At 43.6% G+C, this 20560-nt stretch overlaps 1 protein-coding gene across 4 annotated transcripts in view; it reads right to left on the bottom strand.

Moving 5' to 3' along the window:
* Nucleotides 1–241: 241 nt before the first annotated feature.
* The window catches only part of CPNE4 (copine 4), a 461864-nt gene continuing 441545 nt past the window's right edge, over nucleotides 242–20560 (bottom strand). For 2 of the 4 annotated variants that reach the window (XM_034662002.1, XM_034662001.1), the window contains 5 exons: nucleotides 17961–18015; nucleotides 14649–14700; nucleotides 13404–13537; nucleotides 7791–8027; nucleotides 1869–2003 (listed from right to left, as the gene is read on the bottom strand). In XM_034662002.1, coding sequence (XP_034517893.1) covers nucleotides 1869–2003; nucleotides 7791–8027; nucleotides 13404–13537; nucleotides 14649–14700; nucleotides 17961–18015 — 613 coding nt within the window. Of the gene's footprint in view, nucleotides 2004–7790; nucleotides 8028–13403; nucleotides 13538–14648; nucleotides 14701–17960; nucleotides 18016–20560 lie in introns of all 4 variants that reach the window. The other 2 variants (XM_002922652.4, XM_034662003.1) reach the window with 2 other exon arrangements.

Here is a 20560-nt window from a genome sequence, read left to right as displayed (position 1 = left end):
TCAACATGGAAGCTCGTGTCCTGGTTTGGGGTTAGAAACCACCGTCAGATAATTCTGTACAATACAGCCTACATTTTAATCCCTTGTTTGTTAAAAACAATATCCTTTTGTTTCTATGGGACTGTGAAAGAGCTGGTCCTAATCTGAGGGCATGTCATCTACATGAAATAAATCACCTTGAAATAAATCACCTTTAGCCAATTGCCTTGAAAAGAGAAACAAGACCATAACTCTCAGAAAAAATTTTGTAAGTACCCAATTTATTCATAAAACAATACAGTTTAATATTTATGATTTTTTTCAGTCATACATTTTTTTACCATCATTCGCAAAATGTTGTGCATTTGGCTGACATGTATTTGCAAGATTAGGATCTATAATTATAACACTGGAAATCATACAAGGCATTTGATTTGCTTATTAATACTTCCTCCCGCAACAAACAACAGACAGATCTATTTTGCCTTGTGATTTACTTCCCTATCTCTCTCTCACCAAAAATGAGTTCCTCCTTGTGCCTTTTGCACCTGCAAAACACTTGTCCATTTCTCTATGAGAACATTACACAAGTGAAACATTCATTCTTCTGGCTCAAGACTGGCCAGTTCATATCAAAACAAAACACCTCCATGCAAAACAATGATCCTAGCTATTTCTGCTAATAGAATTCTCTCTCAGGAGTGATAAAAAGAGGCAACGAGAAGCCCCACGCTGAGCTTAAAGATCAACTTGGCGGGCCAGGTTTCTGGGGAGCCATACCACAAGGCCATTTGCCCTGGACAAGTTTCCGTGGTTGTGGTCCCACCGAAGACTCTTTGAGGTCATTCCTCGGGGTTGACATAAAAATGGATCCACTCCGACTGGGTTGTGTGATGCCTCCGTTGAGAGGGCAGAGGCTGGTGAGGAGGAACGCTCCCTAGTCTGTTTAAGGAAGAGGTGTGACTATAAAGCAGTGAGACTGATGGGGGGTATGCAGCTTCTGGAATCAGTCTCACTACTTTCTAGTCCCACCTCAGAGACAGTGGGACTTTTGTGCTACTGGCAGGGGAGAAGTGCCCTTCTCAAGCAGACTAGGCGCTTCCCTGTGTCAGATGGTCTCTGGGACGACACCCTAGAGTCTGGAAGCTCAGTACTCTTAAGCGTGGACTGCAATGGCATCACCTGGGACCTTGTCAGAGATGCAGGATCTCAGGCCCATGCACACCTGTTGCACCGCAGTCTGATTTTTTACAAGATCCCCAGGTAATTTATGTGCACAGTAAAGCCTGAGAGGTACTGGGCTAGGTGCCCCAGACCCACTTCTAGAAGACTATGTCTAGGTGGGTAAACCTCTTCTTCAATAAAGAGACCATTCTTAGCAGGGAGGGATTATAGATAACGATTGCAAAAACAGTGTGGTTTTTCTTTTTTTTTTTTTATTTTAAACATGCAAAATACAGTCCATGCATCTGCCATTTTGAAAAGTCTCTCATCCTATAGCAGATAAAACCAAATTATGTTTTGGCTATCAACGTTCAATAATTGTGTCAAAATGCTTTACAGTGTAAAGATAATAAGAAATTTAGCAAAATTTCAACAAACCTGTATAAAAAACGGATACGGATAACATTTTATTTCAAGGCGACATGCTGTAATGTAAAGAGTAAGTTATAATTATTCGTGTTTCCTTGTAAAAAGTCTTTAACAATACAAGAGCTTAACAGATCCAGGCCTCAGGGCTACACATGCAAAAAAAACTGTCAGTTAAAAACCACCAAAACGTGCTATTTTTTAAATGTGTACGTGTGTGTGTCTTTTTAAGTACAGAAGCAGTAGTATTAAATATCAGCAGGAATAGTATTTCAGAACTCTGTAAAAGCATGTGGAGTTCATGGTGCTAGTGTCCTGGAAGACTCATACATTTCCGATGAACATTTTGGCTTAATCCCTTTGCCATTGTAATAGTCCACGACTTGATTTGGGACTTCAGCCAACACGCTCTTTGCCAGGGCAGCTGGAGATGCCTGCAGGGAAGAAGAGATCACCGTGACTTTGGCACCTGGCCAAAGGAATCTGATCCAGGATCAACCTAAAAGACTGCAGTCTTGCTCTGAGCGGCTAGTTTCTCTCCCATTCATTCATTCATTCCTTCGATATTTGCTGAACATCTACTCCAGGCGAGAGTTGTCAGATTGTTGGAAAATGAGCTTTTTATTTCATGATTATATTTTTCCACACCTGTCTCAAAATATATAACTATTCACATCTGAAGATGGGTGAAAGTTGGAGGGCAGAATGAATTTTCTTTAAATTTTTTTTCCCAATTTCATTCAATTCCAGGCATGGTGCTAGGGTTTATGGGTTTGTGGTTCTTGCCATTAAAGAAGTTATAATCATGAGAGGGGAGCCTGGTGTGGCCAAAATGAACACTGCTGTGAGACTGAACATGATACGTGCTACAGACCAGCAGCATCAGATCACAGGGGAACTTAATAGAAATATACAATGCTAGACCCATCCCAGAGCAACTGAATCATAATCTGCATTTTAACTTGATGCCCTAGGGTGATTCCTATGTATACTGAAATTTGAGAAACAGTGCTCTAGAGTCACAAACACCCTGGGGCCAGAGCACAGAAAACAAAAAGAGTAAGTCATCTTAGAGGAAATCATGGCAGGCTTCCAAGGGGAGGTGGTGTTTAAGTTGGGCATGTTTTAAAATGTAGAGAAGGGGAACGGCATTCAATCATTCTCGGTACAGTGAGTCATGATGGGGCTAAAGAATGTGTGTGTGTGTGTGTGTGTGTGTGTGTGTGTGTGTGTTGGGGATGCCGGATTGTTGGGATATTCAGTTGGAAAATAAACTTGAGGCCAGGTGATGGAGGGTCTTGAATACCACTAATTAATGCAGCCTTTATTCTACCAGTACTATGATCCCACTGCATGATTTGGGGCAGAGGAAGGTGGAGGTTGGTATTCTTCGTGGACTCTGGAGTCCCGCAGAGCTGGATCTGACTTCTGGCTCTGGCATTCGGTACTAATTTCTAATCCCTGGGCAAGTAAAATTGCCCGAGTCTCATTATTAGCTATTATTGAAGTTGAAAACTTTTAGCCGAGGGACCAGTTAATGAGTGTTTGAGATTCCTCAGCAAAGGAAAGAAAGGGCTAGACTAGGGGCCGAATGACCTGGTTTCTTGCTCTTTCCTTCCTTACATGGCTTGCCACTCAGCCATTCGACTTGGCTAAGCCCCAGTGTTCTCAGAGGCAAAATAGCAAAGAATAGGGATGGTTTTATCTACAGTTTTTAGGAAGCTCAAAAGAGAGACGCATATCGTAAAAACAATCTGAAAACACAGTGAGGAGTTTTTCTAAAGTGACCCCTCACATGTCAAAGATTCCTCGCATGTTGGGCACTTGGCATCCTCGAATGCTCTTTTAGGTTATAAATGTCCTCTGGGGGTCGCAGGTTAGGGTCCACATGGTCCACATGCGCACTGGCGTAGCTATGAAAGTCATTCTTACCGTTTTCTCTCTGGCCACATCTCATATAAAGACTAGAAAGCCAAAGACTTAATTTCCCAGGCTCCCTTGCACCTAGGGATGGCCATATGATCCCATTTCTTTCTTTCTTTTTTAAATTTTTATTTTAAGAAGGCCCCACGCCCAACATGGGGCTTGAACTCATGACTCTGAGATAAGGAGTCCCTCACTCTACTGACAGAGCCAGCCAGGCGCCCCAATATGACCCAATTTCATCCTTCAAGATGTAAGGATGTTTCTTGGAAAGCTTTTCTTTCTTGGTTAGAGGGGACAGACATGGTTGGCTCTATTTCCCTTTCCTCTTCCTTTTTTCCTTGAACTAGAACATAATTCCTGGAGCTATGGCAACTGTTTTATCATCATGAGCAAACAGCAAGGGGACTCACCATGTGCTCTCCCTGATACTATCAAATCACTGAAAAAAAGATGTGGGCAGCTACCAGTCCCTAACTTCTAGTTATATAAGAACAGCATATTTGTCTTTATACAATCTAGGGTTTCTCAATTTGGGCACTATTGCCATTTTGGGCCAGATAATTCTTGGGGTGGGGAACTGTCCTGAGCATTACAGGATGTTTACCAGCACGCCTGGCCTCTACCCACTACGTGCAAATAGCGCCCCAAAGCTGTCACCATCATAAATGTCTCCAGATGTGGCCAGAGTTGTTCCTGGTTAAGAACCACTTGTGCAATCCACGGTAAGATGCATTTACTGTTATGTGAAGCCAACGATAGCCCTAAACAGTGCTGTCAAATAGAACTTGGTCCAGTGGTGGAAATATTCTCTATCTGCCCTGTCCAATGAGGTAGTCACTAGACACACATGATTACCAAGCCCTTGAAAGGTGGCTGGCGTGACTGAAAAAACTGAAGTTTAAATTTTATTTCATGTTAGTTAATTTAAATTTTAAATCGCCCCAGGTAGCTATTTGTCCCTGTATTTAGACCGCACAGTTTCTAAATGACTCTCCCAGTCCTTTGCATATCGGGGCTGGTGGGTCTCATGAGCAATTAGGGCTGGGGGCATTATCTGGTTGGGAAAAGGCCAACAATGTGAAAGCAGTTGGTATTAGCAGCTGTGTTGATTAACCACCTGCGAGGCCCAGGTACCATGCTAAGCTTTATATAGGCACCACCTCTACTCTTCTCATGAGTGGTCATTTGCCTAGTTTTACAGATGAAAGCCTGTGGCACAGAAAGGTTAAATAGCTTGCCCGGAGCCACACAGCTCAGAGTCTGTGCCTGTCCACTTCAAAGCTTTGAGTTATCATGCAAAGGGAGGCAATTCATGGGTTGCTGGCTTACAGGAAAGGATGTTAGCTCACCTTCCATTTTATTTACTGTGCATTGAATTCAGAGTAGATAAGTTTGGATAATGGTATGGTTTTCAAACTCTAGGCTGAGGTCCACAAAGAGAAGGGGCGTGATATGCTCCTGCTGTTGCTTTTGTTACCCACAGAGCAGCTTCAGACTGCGTGGCAGACACATGCAAGCAGGACCCCAGTCCCTTGCCCTAGGGGGGCGCTTCCCTTGTTGACGAGGCCCCCCCTAACTCCCTGCCCAGCAACGGTCTGTCCTTCTTCTTACCAGCTCAAGCTGCGAGGCTTTCCTCATGGCAGCTCCTCTCTGCTCTCAAGTCCTGCAGCAATATGTGAGCCCCTTTCAACCCGCACAGGTCGCTTAGCATGGGAGTTTTTGCTGACACCTATGTCCCAACCATGTAATTCTCCAGGACGCTCCTTGAGACCTGGACCCACGGCTTTCTCACCTCACCGCGGTCCCAGTCTAGCACATGGCGCACCCACAGCGGGCGCTCCATGAGTGTTCGAGGAACAGGAGGAGGCTGGGGAGAGGCAGGAGCGTGCATGGCTCTGCAGCATTGCTGTAGCACACAGATGCGTGTGTGTGTGTTTGCACGTGTGCGTGCATGCAGGGACAGAAAGATGGCGGTTTGGGGAAGTGCATGCATCTCCCAGAGAGTGAGCTCTTTGACTCGTCTTCACTCATGCAAAGTTATGGGTAGTGGTCGGTGATGTGGCTACCACTGCCTGGCTGACAAAATGGGGCAGGACGTGAAAATCTGGAATAACAACCCCCTCTCCCCACCTTGGTTATTGTGCAAGTAAGTCACTTCACTGATGAACACAACTGCAGCAAATTTCGCCTCTTCTAGCACATCCCTCCACACAGTGGATACCGCTCCTTGCTGTCCACCTGCAGACGACCTGAGGGCTTGTGAGCCTCTTTTATTTAGCAAGTGGTTTCATTTGGAAACACCCCCTCAGGCAAATTGAAGGAGGGCTGTGGTAGCACAGCTAGCCCCTCACCCACGCTATTGCTGGGCTTGCTGGGGGCTTGGGTGTTACTTGGAATTCCTTTGCCTTCAACACTCTAGCTAGGGATTGATTTTAGGCTCCTTTAATGTTGCTCATCGCACACAGTCATCAGAAGGAAAATCGCAACTATGTGGCAGTACAGCTATGAGCCATACCTTATTGTTCAGGGGCCCTGGAGCGTTCAGGGATCTCGCTAAGCGGTCCCAGCAGGCCAAGAGATGTAGGGTTCACTGGAGGCTGCTGGGCTCATTATTTACCTGAATGTTTGCTTTAAAGCCTTGTCCCAAGAAGGCAGCAAACTACAGTTCACGTTGGCGCGGGGACTTGTCGATAATCAACAACGATCCAGCCATCCTTCCGCTCTTATTCTTGCCTTACCCAGCGTAGCCGGGGTCCTGGCCTGAGCCCAAACTGGGATTCAGATATTTCTGGACATATCTGATAAAATGGCTAGGATAGTGAAAGGGATTCATTTGAATGAGGGCTTTGGGCTTGAGGAGAAAGGCTTTTCCAGAAAATGCCAGGAGGGAAAGCTCAAAGTGGATGGCACAGTGCCTGTCCCTTCCTCCCCCTGACCCTAAATAACTGATTTCAAGGCCTGAGCACAGAGGGGCTGGAGAGGAAGCGAAGGACATTTGCAGCAGGGATCCTGGAGGCATAGGGACAACAGACTTTATCGCATTAGTGGTCCGGGTGACAGAGGGGTCTCTGCAGCATGGAAAGGAGGGGACTCTTGTCATTTCCAAGGGGACTGCAGGGTTCTGGAAATTCCCTCCTGCTGGGGCAGCTCCAGTTCAGGTGCCAGCCCTGGGAGCAGGCTAGCTGGCACCCCACGCAGAGCAGGGGACAAGGCCTCAGTGGATAGCAGGGGTCGGGCTGCTCTGCTCTGCAGTGGCTTCCACGAGGGGCGCAGAACAAGAGAACACAGAGGACTGTCTGTGACGACCTACATGGCTCACAGCTGCAGCTGGAGGAGGCTCCGAAGGCTTCTCCAGGGCCACTACCAGCACACAGGGAGCCTTTGCGAGACTCAGAGAAGGTGTCGCTTTGGGCCACTGCAGCCCTATGGGGGCAGGGTTTTGTGTAAATTTTAAAGGTGCCTCTTCTTCTCTGGAGTTGATAATTATCCCTGATTTGGAAATGCTGAAAAATTGTGCCGTGCTAGAACATTGTCTCTTGGGCCTGCTTCAGGGCCATCTGGGGACTGTGACACTGCTTGAGTTAGTATTTGTTATTGATGGGAATCCAAGACTAAAACTAAATGTTAACTTGCAGAAAACTGATGAGATTTCTGCCCAGTAAAGAAGGTAATGTAAAGATGATGACGATGATTTTTTTTTAACCCTTTTGGCCATTAACCAATTTTGAATCTGCCTTAGGAAACTTGCCCCACTATGTTCCCCCACAGACCCTAATCAACTATTTTATACCCTCCTTTAAATTAGCTTTGTTGTCTTCCTGGCTCCCTCATTAATGAGTTAAATAAATCTTTGATGCTGCTTACTGTATATTCACAGAGGATTTAGGTTACTATCATTTCAAAAATGTGCTTTTCCAAGGCAAACACAGGCTTCTCCCAGGGTGCATGGCTTGACAAAGAGAACCCAGGCTGAATTTCAGCTTCTCTTTGCTACCTCATCCAGGCACCCTTAGGCAGGCAGCAACCTGCCCGACCGTCCGTGGCAGCCCTGCGTGCGCTAGAGAGCCTAAATTACATGGATGAGGGCAAGCACCAGTGAAATGCTGGCTGCTGCAGCCATTACTTGAGTTACACGTCTTTCTCCAAAGAGTGAAGCTCTACATATCCTGGTGGGAGACAGCCTGGCCCGGGCAGATATGGCTGGCACTGCTTCACCCCAAACACCGGTAGGAAAATGTGGGAGTGAGCTTGCTGTGGTTCTGCTCTCCCACGGGAAGCCCCAGAGATATGCGTACGTGTTTGAAGTTCCTGAAGGGCACGAACTGGACGATGTCTCGAAGGACAGGCTCTCCTTTGGGTGACCTCAGAATGCCGTCGTCCCCATCCAGCATCTGCATGTCACTGAAGTCCGCGTTGCCCACGCCGACGATGATGACCGACATGGGGAGGTGGGAGGCGTGGACAATGGCCTCCCGGGTGTCGGCCATGTCCGTGATGACACCGTCGGTGAGAATCAGGAGGATGAAGTATTGCTGGGGGTGACCGGAGGCCAGATGACCGTGGGGACGGGGAGGTGGGGGAGACAAGGACAATACCAATTATGCACCCGGGCGGCTTCCCTGCGTCCTGACCACAGCAACCGTGCTGACAGACTTTTAGTGAGTCTCGTGTTGACAGCTCTAAAGACCTAAGGCTATGATGGATGGGGCTTCAGCGCAGGCGTAGCAATTGTGGCTTAATTCTAAGAAGCACCTTAGTGACAGTTACACGGCCCAGTGTGGTGGACAGAGCAGCAGAGGGGAGTCAGGAGGGGCTGGTGTCAAAGCCTTCACTGAGTTCCTAGAAAAACTCTTACCCCCTCTGGGTCCACACCCCTTCATCTCCTGAGGAGTGGGACTAGACCATTTATCCCATCCTCTTCAGCTGGCGGAATTTTCCGAGTCCACAGCTGCACTGCCCAATACAATAGCCACTAACTCCTCGTGCCTACTGAGCCCTTGAAATGTGGCTAGAGTAACAGAGGCACTGGAATTCGAATTTTACTTCACTTTTATGAATTTAGATTTAACCTTCAAAATAAAGACTTGATTTAGTTATTGGAAACCTTTTAAATACGTTTGGAACAACTCAGGTATGTGACTCTAGTTTCTCAACTATTAATATATAAAACCTAAATAAAGATCAAGTATTTGCAGTGATAATTTAGTACTCAAATTAAGATGATGTGAGTATAAAATACATATGGATTTTGAAGACTGAGTACAGAAGAAAGAATGTAAAATATTTTATTAATTTTTTTGTATGGAAGACATATTAAGATGAGAATATTTTGGTTATACTGGGTAAAAATATATGATAAAAAATATATGATTAAAATTAATTCCCTTGATTCTTTTAACTTTTAAACACGTGGCTACTAGAGAATTTAAAATTGTATATATAACTCCATTATATTTCTAGCGGACAGCACTAGTCTAAAGCCTTGCTGGTGGAGGGTGTGGGCTGCTGCCTCCTCCCCCGAAGGCCATACACCATGGTCTAGTGTGAGTGTGCTTGCGGACGCTGAGCTTCTGTGGCTTCTTGCGCCAGTCCCAGCTCCCTGCCTGCAGCCTGGCTGGCCTTTTTCCACCTGGATAGGCTGGCAGGTGGCTCATCTGAGAGTGAGACTGGAGAAGACATTCAGTAGCCATCAGCACAGGGAGGGCTTAGGACTGTCTATGGGGTCTGGAGAAGGAAGGCCATCAGAAGTCATCACTGTTGTTAGCTGTGAGTGGCATCGTGATGGCATCGTGATAGCATCTTCTACGAGATGGGAGAGAAGCAGGGCACTGGGATGCCAACTGATGCCAATCTGATGCAATTTTTTGCAATATGCCCAACATCTGCAGTAAATGTGGGATTATTAAGCCATTTCAAGTTGCCATATTTCAAAGAAGGCTGAATAGAATAGCCACATTCTGAAAACATCTGGTTTTGAGAATCATACTTAAAAGTTTGCACANTTGCAATATGCCCAACATCTGCAGTAAATGTGGGATTATTAAGCCATTTCAAGTTGCCATATTTCAAAGAAGAAAGGCTGAATAGAATAGCCACATTCTGAAAACATCCGGTTTTGAGAATCATACTTAAAAGTTTGCACACGGGCTATTAGTGTTGAAGGTTCCCACTTCTCTCTGTAAGTCTGAAAAAATTATTTTAAACAAAATAACATGTCAAAAGTGCAACTGGAGGGAATAGAAATTCACACTATGATGAAGACAGCCACATTTTCTAAATGTTTTCCATATAGTTTAACATAAAGACTAATTCTGTTCCACCAAACATCCATTAATTGGCTACCCATACCTAGTTCTAGCTAACCAACCAATGGAGTTGTACTTTTTCATCCATACCTATGCTCTTTGAGTCTTATACAGTCACAAAAAAGGTGGCCTGGCAGCCTGGGGGTTTGGAGGAAGGTTTCAGTAGGATGACCTTATGGTGTGGCTAGGGAGGTACATAGATGGGGCAGAAGGAGGCAATTTGGTGGTTGGGGATAGAGGGAAGGAGTGTAGAATACACCAGAATCCCACGGTACACCTTAGAAGGCCAGGTGGATGCCACACCTGGAGGGAGACCACTTCTGACTCATGAGCAGATGGGCACTTGCGTGAATCATATTTCTGTGTCCTCTTCCTCCTTTCTCCACCCCCTCTCCAGCTCCCATTTGATCTGGCCCTGTGGTCCAAGGGGATAGACCACCCCTACCTGCTCAATGCCTGCAATAACAAAAACACCTGATAGCCGCACTACAACATCAAGAAACTTAAGAGTTGAAATACTCTGGAGACAGGGTTGGGAAAATATTTTCTGTAAAGGGACAATAATCAATATTTTAGGCTTTGCAGGCCATAGTGATCTCGTCCAACACCCTAACATTGCTAGTGTAGTGTGAGAAAAGCCATATTCAACACTTAATATGAGCAGGCATGGCTGTGTTCGAATAAAACTTTATTGATGGATACTGAAGTTTGAATGTCATACACTTTCCACGTGCCATGAAATTATTAGTGTTCTTTGGATTTTTTTTCAACCATTTAAAAATGCAAAAGCCATTCTTAGCTTGCAAGCCATTGAAAAACATGCTATAGAATGCAGTTTGTGACTTTTCATCTAGAGCAGGGATTTTATTTTATTTTTTAAAGATTTTATTTTTAAGTAATCTCTACACCCAACAGGGGGCTCGAACTTATAACCCTGAGATCAAGAGGTAGCTTGATCAAGAGTATGGCTCTACCAACTGAGCCAGCCAGGAACCCCTAGAGCAGGGATTCTTGACCTGGGCCAGTGGACTCCTGAAAGATTTCAGACAGTCTGTGAACTTGGGGTATATTACATTATAGTTTCACTAGCCTCTAAGTAAAATTTATAATTTTTTTCAATTATAATCAACAAATACAATTAGTTTTAACTGTGCTTGTGACTTAGTCACCAGTAAAAATCACAGAATATTTTCCTGTTATATTATAGAGACTGCAAATATCTTACTATATCATTTATATCAACACTACTTAGAAATTCAGAATTATTAGATTAGTTACTGGTTCTCATAATGTAATGTTCATAAAAGAAGCATTTTATTGCTATATTTATCATGCTTCCTAGCCACATTTAAAAACATTTTGCTGAATGCATTTCAATATATGTGGTTTATTTATAATATATATTTTATTTCTGCATTTAAAAGCATTTCTGAGAAGGGGTGATGGACTTCACCAGCTGTTAATGGTGTTCATGGAACAAAAAAGGTCCAAAACCTATGATCTGAAGAGATTGTCAGGATTCTAGAACCTGATCCTTCAAGGTTCAATCTAGCTAAAGGTAATATTCTGCAGACTGCTAGATTGAAATCCTGATGGAAACTTCCAATAAAATGAGGAGTAGTAGTTGTTTCTTAAGTCAGGCTAGAGAATGCTCGCAGATGAAATATTATTGTCTTTGAATGAACATGAGGTCCTGTTTAGATAAGAAGGGGATTTTTTGTTTTTGTTTTTAATTTGTATGAGAGTTCCACAAAAATCAAGAAGAAAATCTGACAGCCATAGACTCCCTGCCAACCTGCCAAAGAGGTTCCATGTCAGGACCCTTAGCAATCAGTGATAACAAGGGGCCCTGGACCATGCGCTCTTCAAAGAACAGGGAAAATCTCTGGGAAAAAACATCAGTGTTTCTGGCCTATAGGGTAAATTATTCGGGGCTGTGTGGATTAGATGCTTCCTCCACCGATTCCTGACCTGTCCTTTCAGAGCAGACCCACCTGACCTTGGGGGAGTGAGTCATGGTCAAAAACTCCTGCAGGCTTATATCAGGCCAGAATCCAGACCCATGTCAGCCATGCTCTCTTTTTATTCTTGTGGTTCCAAGTATTCCACAAAAGTTGGGATCGTTCAGTTTTCAAACTGGGCTCTAGGGAGCCCTGGGGATACCTTGGATGCTCTTGGGGATAAAGGAGGTAAAGGAGAACAGCCAAGTTTGAACCCCATCCCTAATCCAGATTTATCAAGAACAGTCTATTTTCTTAAAATCTCCTTTATATGTTGGGTTTCTGAGCCAAGTTATCATTTGAAGGGTTTGAATTTGAAGTTCTGGTGATGAAAAAAAGTAAAAAGGAAAAAAAAAAAGAAATATTGATCCTGTCCAACACTTATTTCTAAATCTTGCATCTGTGAGGGTTCAGATTTGCTCCATGGCCTCTGTACGTTTGGCAAGATGGAGGTGCCATTGACTCTAAGAAGTATGATTTTCAGACAAATGTTGGGAAGGTAAGTCTGACTGGTATGGGTGAATGGAGACAGTGAGGGAAGTCTCTCCTTGTGCTTTGAAGGAGAGTAATGTAAGAGAGAGTAGCTAAAGGATAAACTAGTATCAAGGGAGAGATTTTAATTCAAATAGGTATTATAGCCTGTTTTATTTGCTAATGGGAATGAGTCTTTAGTAGAAAGGGGAAATAGATGATAAGGTGAGAAGGGCAATGTAACTGTTAGGTCAACGTCCTTGGATAATTGAGAGGGGATGTGCCCCAGTACCTAAGAGGTTGACATCAGATATGAACATGGTCCTCCATCCATTCTAATATGAGGATGGCTGAGAACCTGGGTACAGTGCAAAGAGCTTGGATGAGTTCATGTCAGCAGAGCAGGGAGTAGTATATAATCTTCATGCAAATGCAGTATCTTGGAACCCAGGATAAAATTAGAGAAAATTTCAGACATCGGTAATATTTTACTAAATCTGAAAAAAAAATTGAGTAATCTAGAAAAGAAATATATTGGTATCATTAAAAATGAAATATAAAAAAGTTATTATGGTAATATATTTAACTCTAAAATTTTAGGGGCAAAAACCAAACTGTTTGGCTTTGTTGCCTTGGTTTGCATTTCTCTTAAGAAAACCTTGAACAGAATGTGAAACAAATCTTTGCCATGACGTTTTGTGTTGTCACATTTGACCACCAGGGGATAGACTCATCCATTGTTTTACTTCTGTTTTGCTTTGCTTTCATCTATAGTATGGGTACATCGGAAAGGAAGCTTCTTTTTGGATAGTTTCATCTTCCCCCAGGAACGTGAGGTGGGTATGATCTATACTCTGGTGACTCTAGAAGCTTCCCTTGTTGAGTGTCTCCTGTGTTCAGGTAATGTTGCAGACATTTGAGATGTGTCATCTCCAAGCCTTACAATAACCCAGCAGAGCTGGGTATGATTATCTCCATTTCTCAGTTGAGGAGACTGAGGACAGGGGAAGCTAAGGCATTTGCCCAAACTCACACAGGTAGAAATGTTTGGATTTATTGTCAGAATGGGATGGGTGCTATGGCCAATAATCAGGTAAACACCCATTAACAGGAGGACCAGCCCTCTCCTTACCGATGCCTCCTTGGTGTTAGTCTCCTCTGATGCTGACTTGGCGACCTTCTGAATGATGGGGGCGATGTTGGTAGGACCATAAAGCTGGAGCTTAGGAAGGCAGCTCTGATAGGCTTCCACAACTCCTTGAATTCCTAAGGTGAAAGTGGCAAAGATCAGTAGTTCAGTAGTCCCCTCAACTATAGGTGTAATCAAACACACACAGAAATAAAGCATTCAGTTGCCCCCAATAGTCCTTATCAACAACACATTTATATCCTTAAGGTAAAAAAAAAAGAAAAAAAAAAGAAAATACCACATCGCTGGTGTTGCCTACACTCCTGCTGAAATCATTCTCTTTAAAAGCTCAAGTCAAAAGCAACCATTTCCACAAACTTCTCCCTGAAGTCCCACTTTACACATGATTTCATTAGATGCTCATAGCACAATGAAATAGATGTTATACACCCTTTTATAGGTGAAGAAACTGAGGCTCAGAGAGGTTAAATGATCTGCCTCCGGTCACACAGCATGTTAGTTGTACTCTCTAGATTCCAGACCAGGTCTTGTCTGGGTCTATCTAAGGGCTGTGCTCTCAGCCACCAGGTAAGTCAGATTTAATGTTTCTCTCATTTTCACACTACCTGCTGAGTCTCCTCCAGTTTTTACCACCCCGGGCCACCCACAGGAGTCACGTGCACATCGCTTCACCATCATTATTTAATGGAATATGTTGAGGAATTTCTAGCTGGAAATAATGCAACACCGACCAAAGCCTTCAAGAAGGCTCTTTCTGGCATAAAACCATAAAGCTACTTGTTTGAAGTCATATCCTTTGCCAGCACCCTGAAAGTGTCAAATGCTTTCCATGTTTCCCCTCCTCCTTATTCCTTCACAGAGAGGAAGTTGTGATAAATAAATACCTAATGAAAACTTGGGAACCAGAGAGAGGGGTAGCTAATCACTGCCCATTGGGTAAATTTCTCCCCCACGTTTTTTTGGCCAGAGAAATCCAGAATCGGTATCAACCTCTTGCTGTAAGCTCAAGACCTCTTCTGCATTCTGTCTTTTGTAGCTATTTTTCTGCTCTGTTGTTAACGACTCTCCATTGCCTTTGGAGTAGCAGGGATCCAGAAAGCCTACTTCTCTGCTGTGGAGAGATGACTGTAGCTAACTGACACACTGCATCAGAGCAGAGAGACTGAAATGGGAAGGGTACCCACGGAAGGGCCGCGAGACCTCGGCGTGCTTTTATGTGTGATTTACCTGCACATTCCGGGTTGTCTTCATTAAAGTTGATTGCAAAGTCGTGAGAGACCTAGACACCAATTAAAATTTTAAAAAGGAAGAAAGGAGAATTATAACTTTAATCCAGTAAGGAGGCACTGGGGTTTAGAGTTTGCAAACAAATGCCCATTACATTCATTATGTGTTAAGCAGCAGGAACCATTTTAAGCCTTTACACAATCAATCTGAGATGGAGGGTGAATTCTAAGCTCCCCGTGGAGTTGAGGTGACAGGAAGACTTTCTAGAATCAGATAAATGCTGGCAGGAGAGGAGAATAAGGCAAATAAAAAAGAAATAGAAGAAAAGATTTCTGAAAAATGTAACTCCAAATAGCTTCCAGATAGAACTGGCCACAGCCTGGAGGCTTAGGTTTGGCTGAGCTCTATTTGGACCCAGTGATAAAAAACAATGATAGCTCAATAACGCAAGCTGTCTGCCCAACATGGTGATGGCTATGAAGGCTCCAGCTAAGCTGCTGACATTTAAGAACCATTCTAACATGATATGCAGAAATATAGGGCAGAAGGATTTTCACATATACACAGGTTCAAATAGACTTTACTCTTGGAAAAGTAATAAAGTAATACACCTTTTACTCTTCCAACACAATTTCCTCTACCTGGAAGGACCTAGGCATAAGGTCAAAAAAGATACTGTTTACTTTTTTGTTTCTAAAACCTGATAAAACGAGAGGGATGTGCCAGTATCTGGACATATTGGATCATTTGGAATTATACAGAGACTTCCATTTCAAAGGCTATTTCCAAGCATTGACACTTTTGGAAGCTAGAAGATAGGTCATTGTGTTAAAAGGCCCCTCTTTTCTTAGTATCGGTGCCCTACCCCACATTTCCTTGCCCTGAGCACTTCCAGGCAAGGCAGCTGACTTCCAACCATCTTACCTGCTTTATTTACCTTAAGTCTTTCTCAGGCCTCCTAAACCTGCTTTGCCTGCCTAGCTGAAAGTGTTGGGAAACTAATGTTGCTGGGGAGCAGCCCTTCATCACTCACTGGATGACAGGCTATGGTGTATCAGCACCCCAGCTCTCTTATCTCTTGGGGTCTGTGCATGCTCTACACTATCTCCCTGGGGCCCCCAGCAGAATTAAGTTCCAGCTGTCCACAGTGGTAACTGGCTTGTTAGCATACCCTATGTTGACTTCCCCCCATTTCTCCACCCTCTGTTGAGGTTTCCTCCACCTCTCAAATAAACAACTTGCATCCAAATCCTTGTCTCAAGGTCTATTCCTGAGGGAGTGCAAACTAAGACAGAGGTGCTTGTGGCTCAGTTTCAAGGCAAACTGACATTTTATCCTAAAGAAGTCAATTGTGATAAACTCTCTGGGGGCATCCGACAGGCTGAGACCATCAGTGCCTGTCAGGGCCAAGGGGAAATTAGGCATGGAAAAGGGGCATTTGCATGACTTTTCGAGAATAGCAAAGAAGATATGGGAGGGATGCCTGTTAAGGCAGCAGGAAGAATAAGTTAGCTGACAGGCAGCATGGAGCCAAGGGATCAGGTGAGCTTGAGGACTTCAGAAAATAGCAAGAAGGATGAGTTACTCCAGGAGCGGGGCCAGGCAGATGTCATAGATAAGAAAAGAGGGGCCTGAAACAAGCGTACTACACACCTGCTGGGCCAGCTGAGACCAGGAGACTACCCGGTGGGGATGAGAGGGAGAATGCTCAAGCATCTCTTGCTAGTTGGACTGGTGGTTGTTTTCATGCTTTTGTTTTTTTAAAGATTTATTTATTTGAGAGAGAAAGAGAGAGAGACGGCAGGTTGAGGGGGGAGCAGAGGGAGAGAGAGAATCTCAAGCAGACTTCCTGCTGAGTGCAGAGCCCGACACAGGGCTTGATCTCATGACCCTGAGATCATGACCTGAGCTGAAATCTCAGATTTCAGAGGTAGATGCTTAACCAACTGAGCCACCCAGATGTCCCATGGACTGGTGATTTTTGAGGTGCATTTCATTCTCAAAGCTCAGCAGCTCTGGGAAAAAGGTTGCCACCCATTTGCCCACATTCTGGAATTGATACCCCATCTAAACGGGACTGCATCTCCTCAGTTCTGGCTAATTCTTTTATGTGTAACCTTTTAATCTTAGTGTTGCCAGGTTCTTTTAGTTTTTCTGGAGAAGCAAGAAACTNGGAAGCAAGAAACTGACATTGTATATGAAATTGCATAATTCTTTTTGTGTCAGATATAATACATTCGTGGCCTGAATAATGTCTACAGGCCAGCAGTCAGCAGCTCCTGTTCTATGTTCTTCCTTTCCATGTGCTCAATTTCCAACAAATGCTTCTAGAATTCTGTAGCCATGCCCGCAGGGAAGACAGTGTGGGATATAAGGAAAACGAGAAAGAGGACAGGTCAGAGAGACATGCCACTCCATCTACTGCTCACTCTAGCAGTAATAGGGATACGGATTTCCTTTTTTCAAAAAGGACACAGCAGGGGAAGGCCCTTGGTCTAACAGCTCTGATGTGGGAGCAAACATTAGCATTTTTCTCTTGCTCTGCCACTCAATCAGTAAAAGAGAGACTGATGACTGAGCAGTATTGCTTTCACTTAGCTTGTACCTCAGAGGAATTGGTGAGGCTGGGGTTGGGACCTTGTTGTCTCTCCAAGGCCCTTCTACCTGTGGGAGTGGAGTTCTCTGTGGACAGTGTCCCACAGGAGCTTCTGGTATACCACAGCACAATGCGTCAGCTCCACTGCAGTGCAAATCTCTCTTCACAATCTTTGCCTTCCTTGTTCATGAGAAATCAGTATCAAATAACACTCCAGCGTTTCCATAGAAACCTTTCAGCTTCCCAATAGTTGAAGTCAGAGTGGTTCTCCTTCAGGACTTTGCTGTGTCTCTCCCCCACATAGGCCTTGTGCTCAGAGACTCTGAATGAGGGAGTCTGTAGACATCCTTGTTATGAACTGTCACCGTTGGCATTGTCAGTAAGGACCTTTCTCTGGGGGAGACCTGAATACATAGGTTCTGAGCCAGTGGAGATCAACTTCCTGAGTGTTTTCTCAGTCTCCGACCCTATCTATTAAGAAGGTCAACAATGGGACCCTTCATCTGGACCTCTGACAGGACCCATCCAGAATACAGGAGATTGAGCTTTATCAAAAGATAGGCTCCAGTGAGCCAATCTAACTGGTTCTGAAGACCATTTCTGAGTTTTTTGGCTCTACTTACATAATTTTATCAAGGACCAAAAGAGTGAACTCCTGAACAAAGGATAAACCCAAGTTATCCTTTGGCTACAGCAAAGGATCTCTACTCACTCACCGTGTACTCTGGGGGTATCCTGGCACCAAATCCAAAGGCCGGGAACATTTTGTCACTGGGAGAAAAAAAAAAGAAGAAGTTGCTTCATTTGTTCATCTAATGAGGAAGAAAAACATGAACCTGCATTACTTCACTAGGACATGTTACTATGCCAAATGCTGACTCACACTTTTTGATTATCTGTGGTAACAGGGGATAGCAGTAGCATGGGTAATAAAAATCAAGAAGGAATCCCCAAAGTTCTTTATAGTCATTAGTCTGCAATTTCTTCCCATAACTTTTTGCTAGATTTGATACTAAGGAATAAAATGGCCCAGGATTGCCTTACCTCCCCTACCCGTTTTCTGTCTTTGAAAAGTGATCATGAATTATATAACTCCAATGACTGATTATTAGGGTTTTTAATATATATTATCTTTTAAAATCTTTGTAGGGAGAGACCATTATTCCCATTTCCCAGGTGGGCAAATGCCTTGGGAGGTAAAGTGACTTATCCAAGATTAGGCTGCTAGTTAGAGTCAGGGTTCAAATCCAGACAAGTCTAATTCCAAAGAGATATTAAAAATCAATGGGAAGCTTGGAAGGCTGGCTAACTGTCAGAGCTTGATTTCATCTACAGGACTGATTGTGTCCATTACTTTAACTCATACAAACAACATAAATTGTTTACATGTCTTTTCTTGTCTCCTGAATGTAAAGGGATGCTGTTTTTTTGTGGGGTTTTTTTGCATTAATATCTTTACATCTCCACTGCCTCTCTGTCCTGAACTGCCCCTTGCCCCTCTCTTCAGCATATTTGCCATAGAGTATATGTACAATAAGTATTTAGTGACTAGATAGCTCCTGAATTGAATCATGGCTTGATTTTTCTTATGCATATTGAAATTTCTCTCTTAATTTATTCATTCATGTATATTAACTCCAACTTTACCGTACTATAGGTGAGATGATGGGGAGAAGAATTAACCTTAAGTGGCACATACAATATGTTGGGCATGATGTTAGGCAATGTACATTTTTATTTAATTCTCATGCAACCCTTTAAGTTCCACCTACTTATTATTCCTGCCTACAGATGAATAAACCGAGTCTCAGAAAGGCTAAGAAAAGGGCCAAAGGTGTTTACCAGGGAGGACTGTGTGATTCTAAAGTCCATGCCTTTTCCGTTGTCCCATTACAATTTAATGATTGTATATAGCATTAAGTGTAATTTCCTTTTGGAACTTCCAGTAACGGAGCCCCTGACCAGACAAGTAAGGCTCTCTTTAGGCAAACTTTGTTGCAGTGGGGCTCTGGAATATTGTTCTTGGCAGAGGCATATCCTTCTCATGCCATCTACCTTTTACTTTCTCTCCCATTAAATATGCAAATGAGATTCGTTCTTGGAACAATTCCTATATTTCTCAGTTTTTTGCAGAGTTAGTCAAGGAGAAAAAGAAACTCAGATTAGGGCTCACTGTCCCTGAATAGCTTTGTCAACCAAAGCCCCCTGCCCCCTCAAGGCTGAAGGAGAAGTCAAAGTACCAAAGCCAGATTTTTACCCATCACCATCTGACAGATGTAGAGGTCATTAGTAGCCAATAATGGCTTTGATCACACTTGACCAAAATGAAGCCAAGTTGAGCAAATTTGCGGTAGGGGTTGGGAGATACAAGGACGCCAGCATTCTTTGGAATTAGTCAAATTCTCCAGAAAACCACCAGCTCTCCCTTCTCCTCACTATTGTGTAGATACAGGCTTTGGGGTGCATTGTATCTGGCAGGTAAAAGAAAAGGTATTAATACTGGTAAATAGAAAAACACAACAGCTTATAAAGGATTAGCCGCAGCTCTGAGAAAAAAATACTTCTGGTCTTTGGAAATACTGAAATACATTGCTTCAGTAATTCCTCCTTAACCAAGACAAGGGCGAGCAGGTTTGGAAAGGAATCTGTGAGGGAGAGTTCAGAGGTACTTTCGGGGTAAGTCTGGAAGAAAATTTTCCAGGATGGAGAATGGGTCCTGGTTTTTCCAACCTGGAGATGGCTCAGAAGTCAAAACAGAAACCTAGGAGGCTCCATACCTTTTATTTTTTTCTTTGATGAGTTAAAGAAAGGTGAGATCTAATATTCCATCCATTTCTAATCACCAAACCAATGTTCCAGTCTTTTTATACCTTCTAAGCCACCCTTGGGGATTTGAAGTTTGCTGAGCACCATGCACTGTTACGTAATTGAATTTCAAGAGCAGGGAGGTAGGGAAAATGCCTCACCTACAAGAGGAATAATTAATGACCCAGGAGGGCATCAATTCTCTGAAGTTAGCCACCACAAAGTCTCTAACTAACAAACATACCAAAGAAAAAGTTTCAAGCCTAAGCACAATAGATTTAAACATCCATGCTTCCTGATTAAAAATAAAACTAGGCAGAGAGGAGTCTTATGCAAGAGGCAAGAGAAGGCAGGTTGGACACACAGGCAAGCATCGCTACACTAGCACATCAAAGAACTTGAGACTGAATCCACTCAGCTCTGAGGAAAGGGGCCACTCAGCAACCACTGGGAAAATGATTGGTGGAACTTGCCAGCTACATTGCTAAAGGCGATCTTTTAGTCTTACTAT

Source organism: Ailuropoda melanoleuca, chromosome 6, assembly GCF_002007445.2.
Source record: "Ailuropoda melanoleuca isolate Jingjing chromosome 6, ASM200744v2, whole genome shotgun sequence".
NCBI classification, from domain to species: domain Eukaryota; kingdom Metazoa; phylum Chordata; class Mammalia; order Carnivora; family Ursidae; genus Ailuropoda; species Ailuropoda melanoleuca.
Note: the sequence above shows the minus strand (reverse complement) of the source record. Positions and strands in the feature narration are given on the sequence as shown.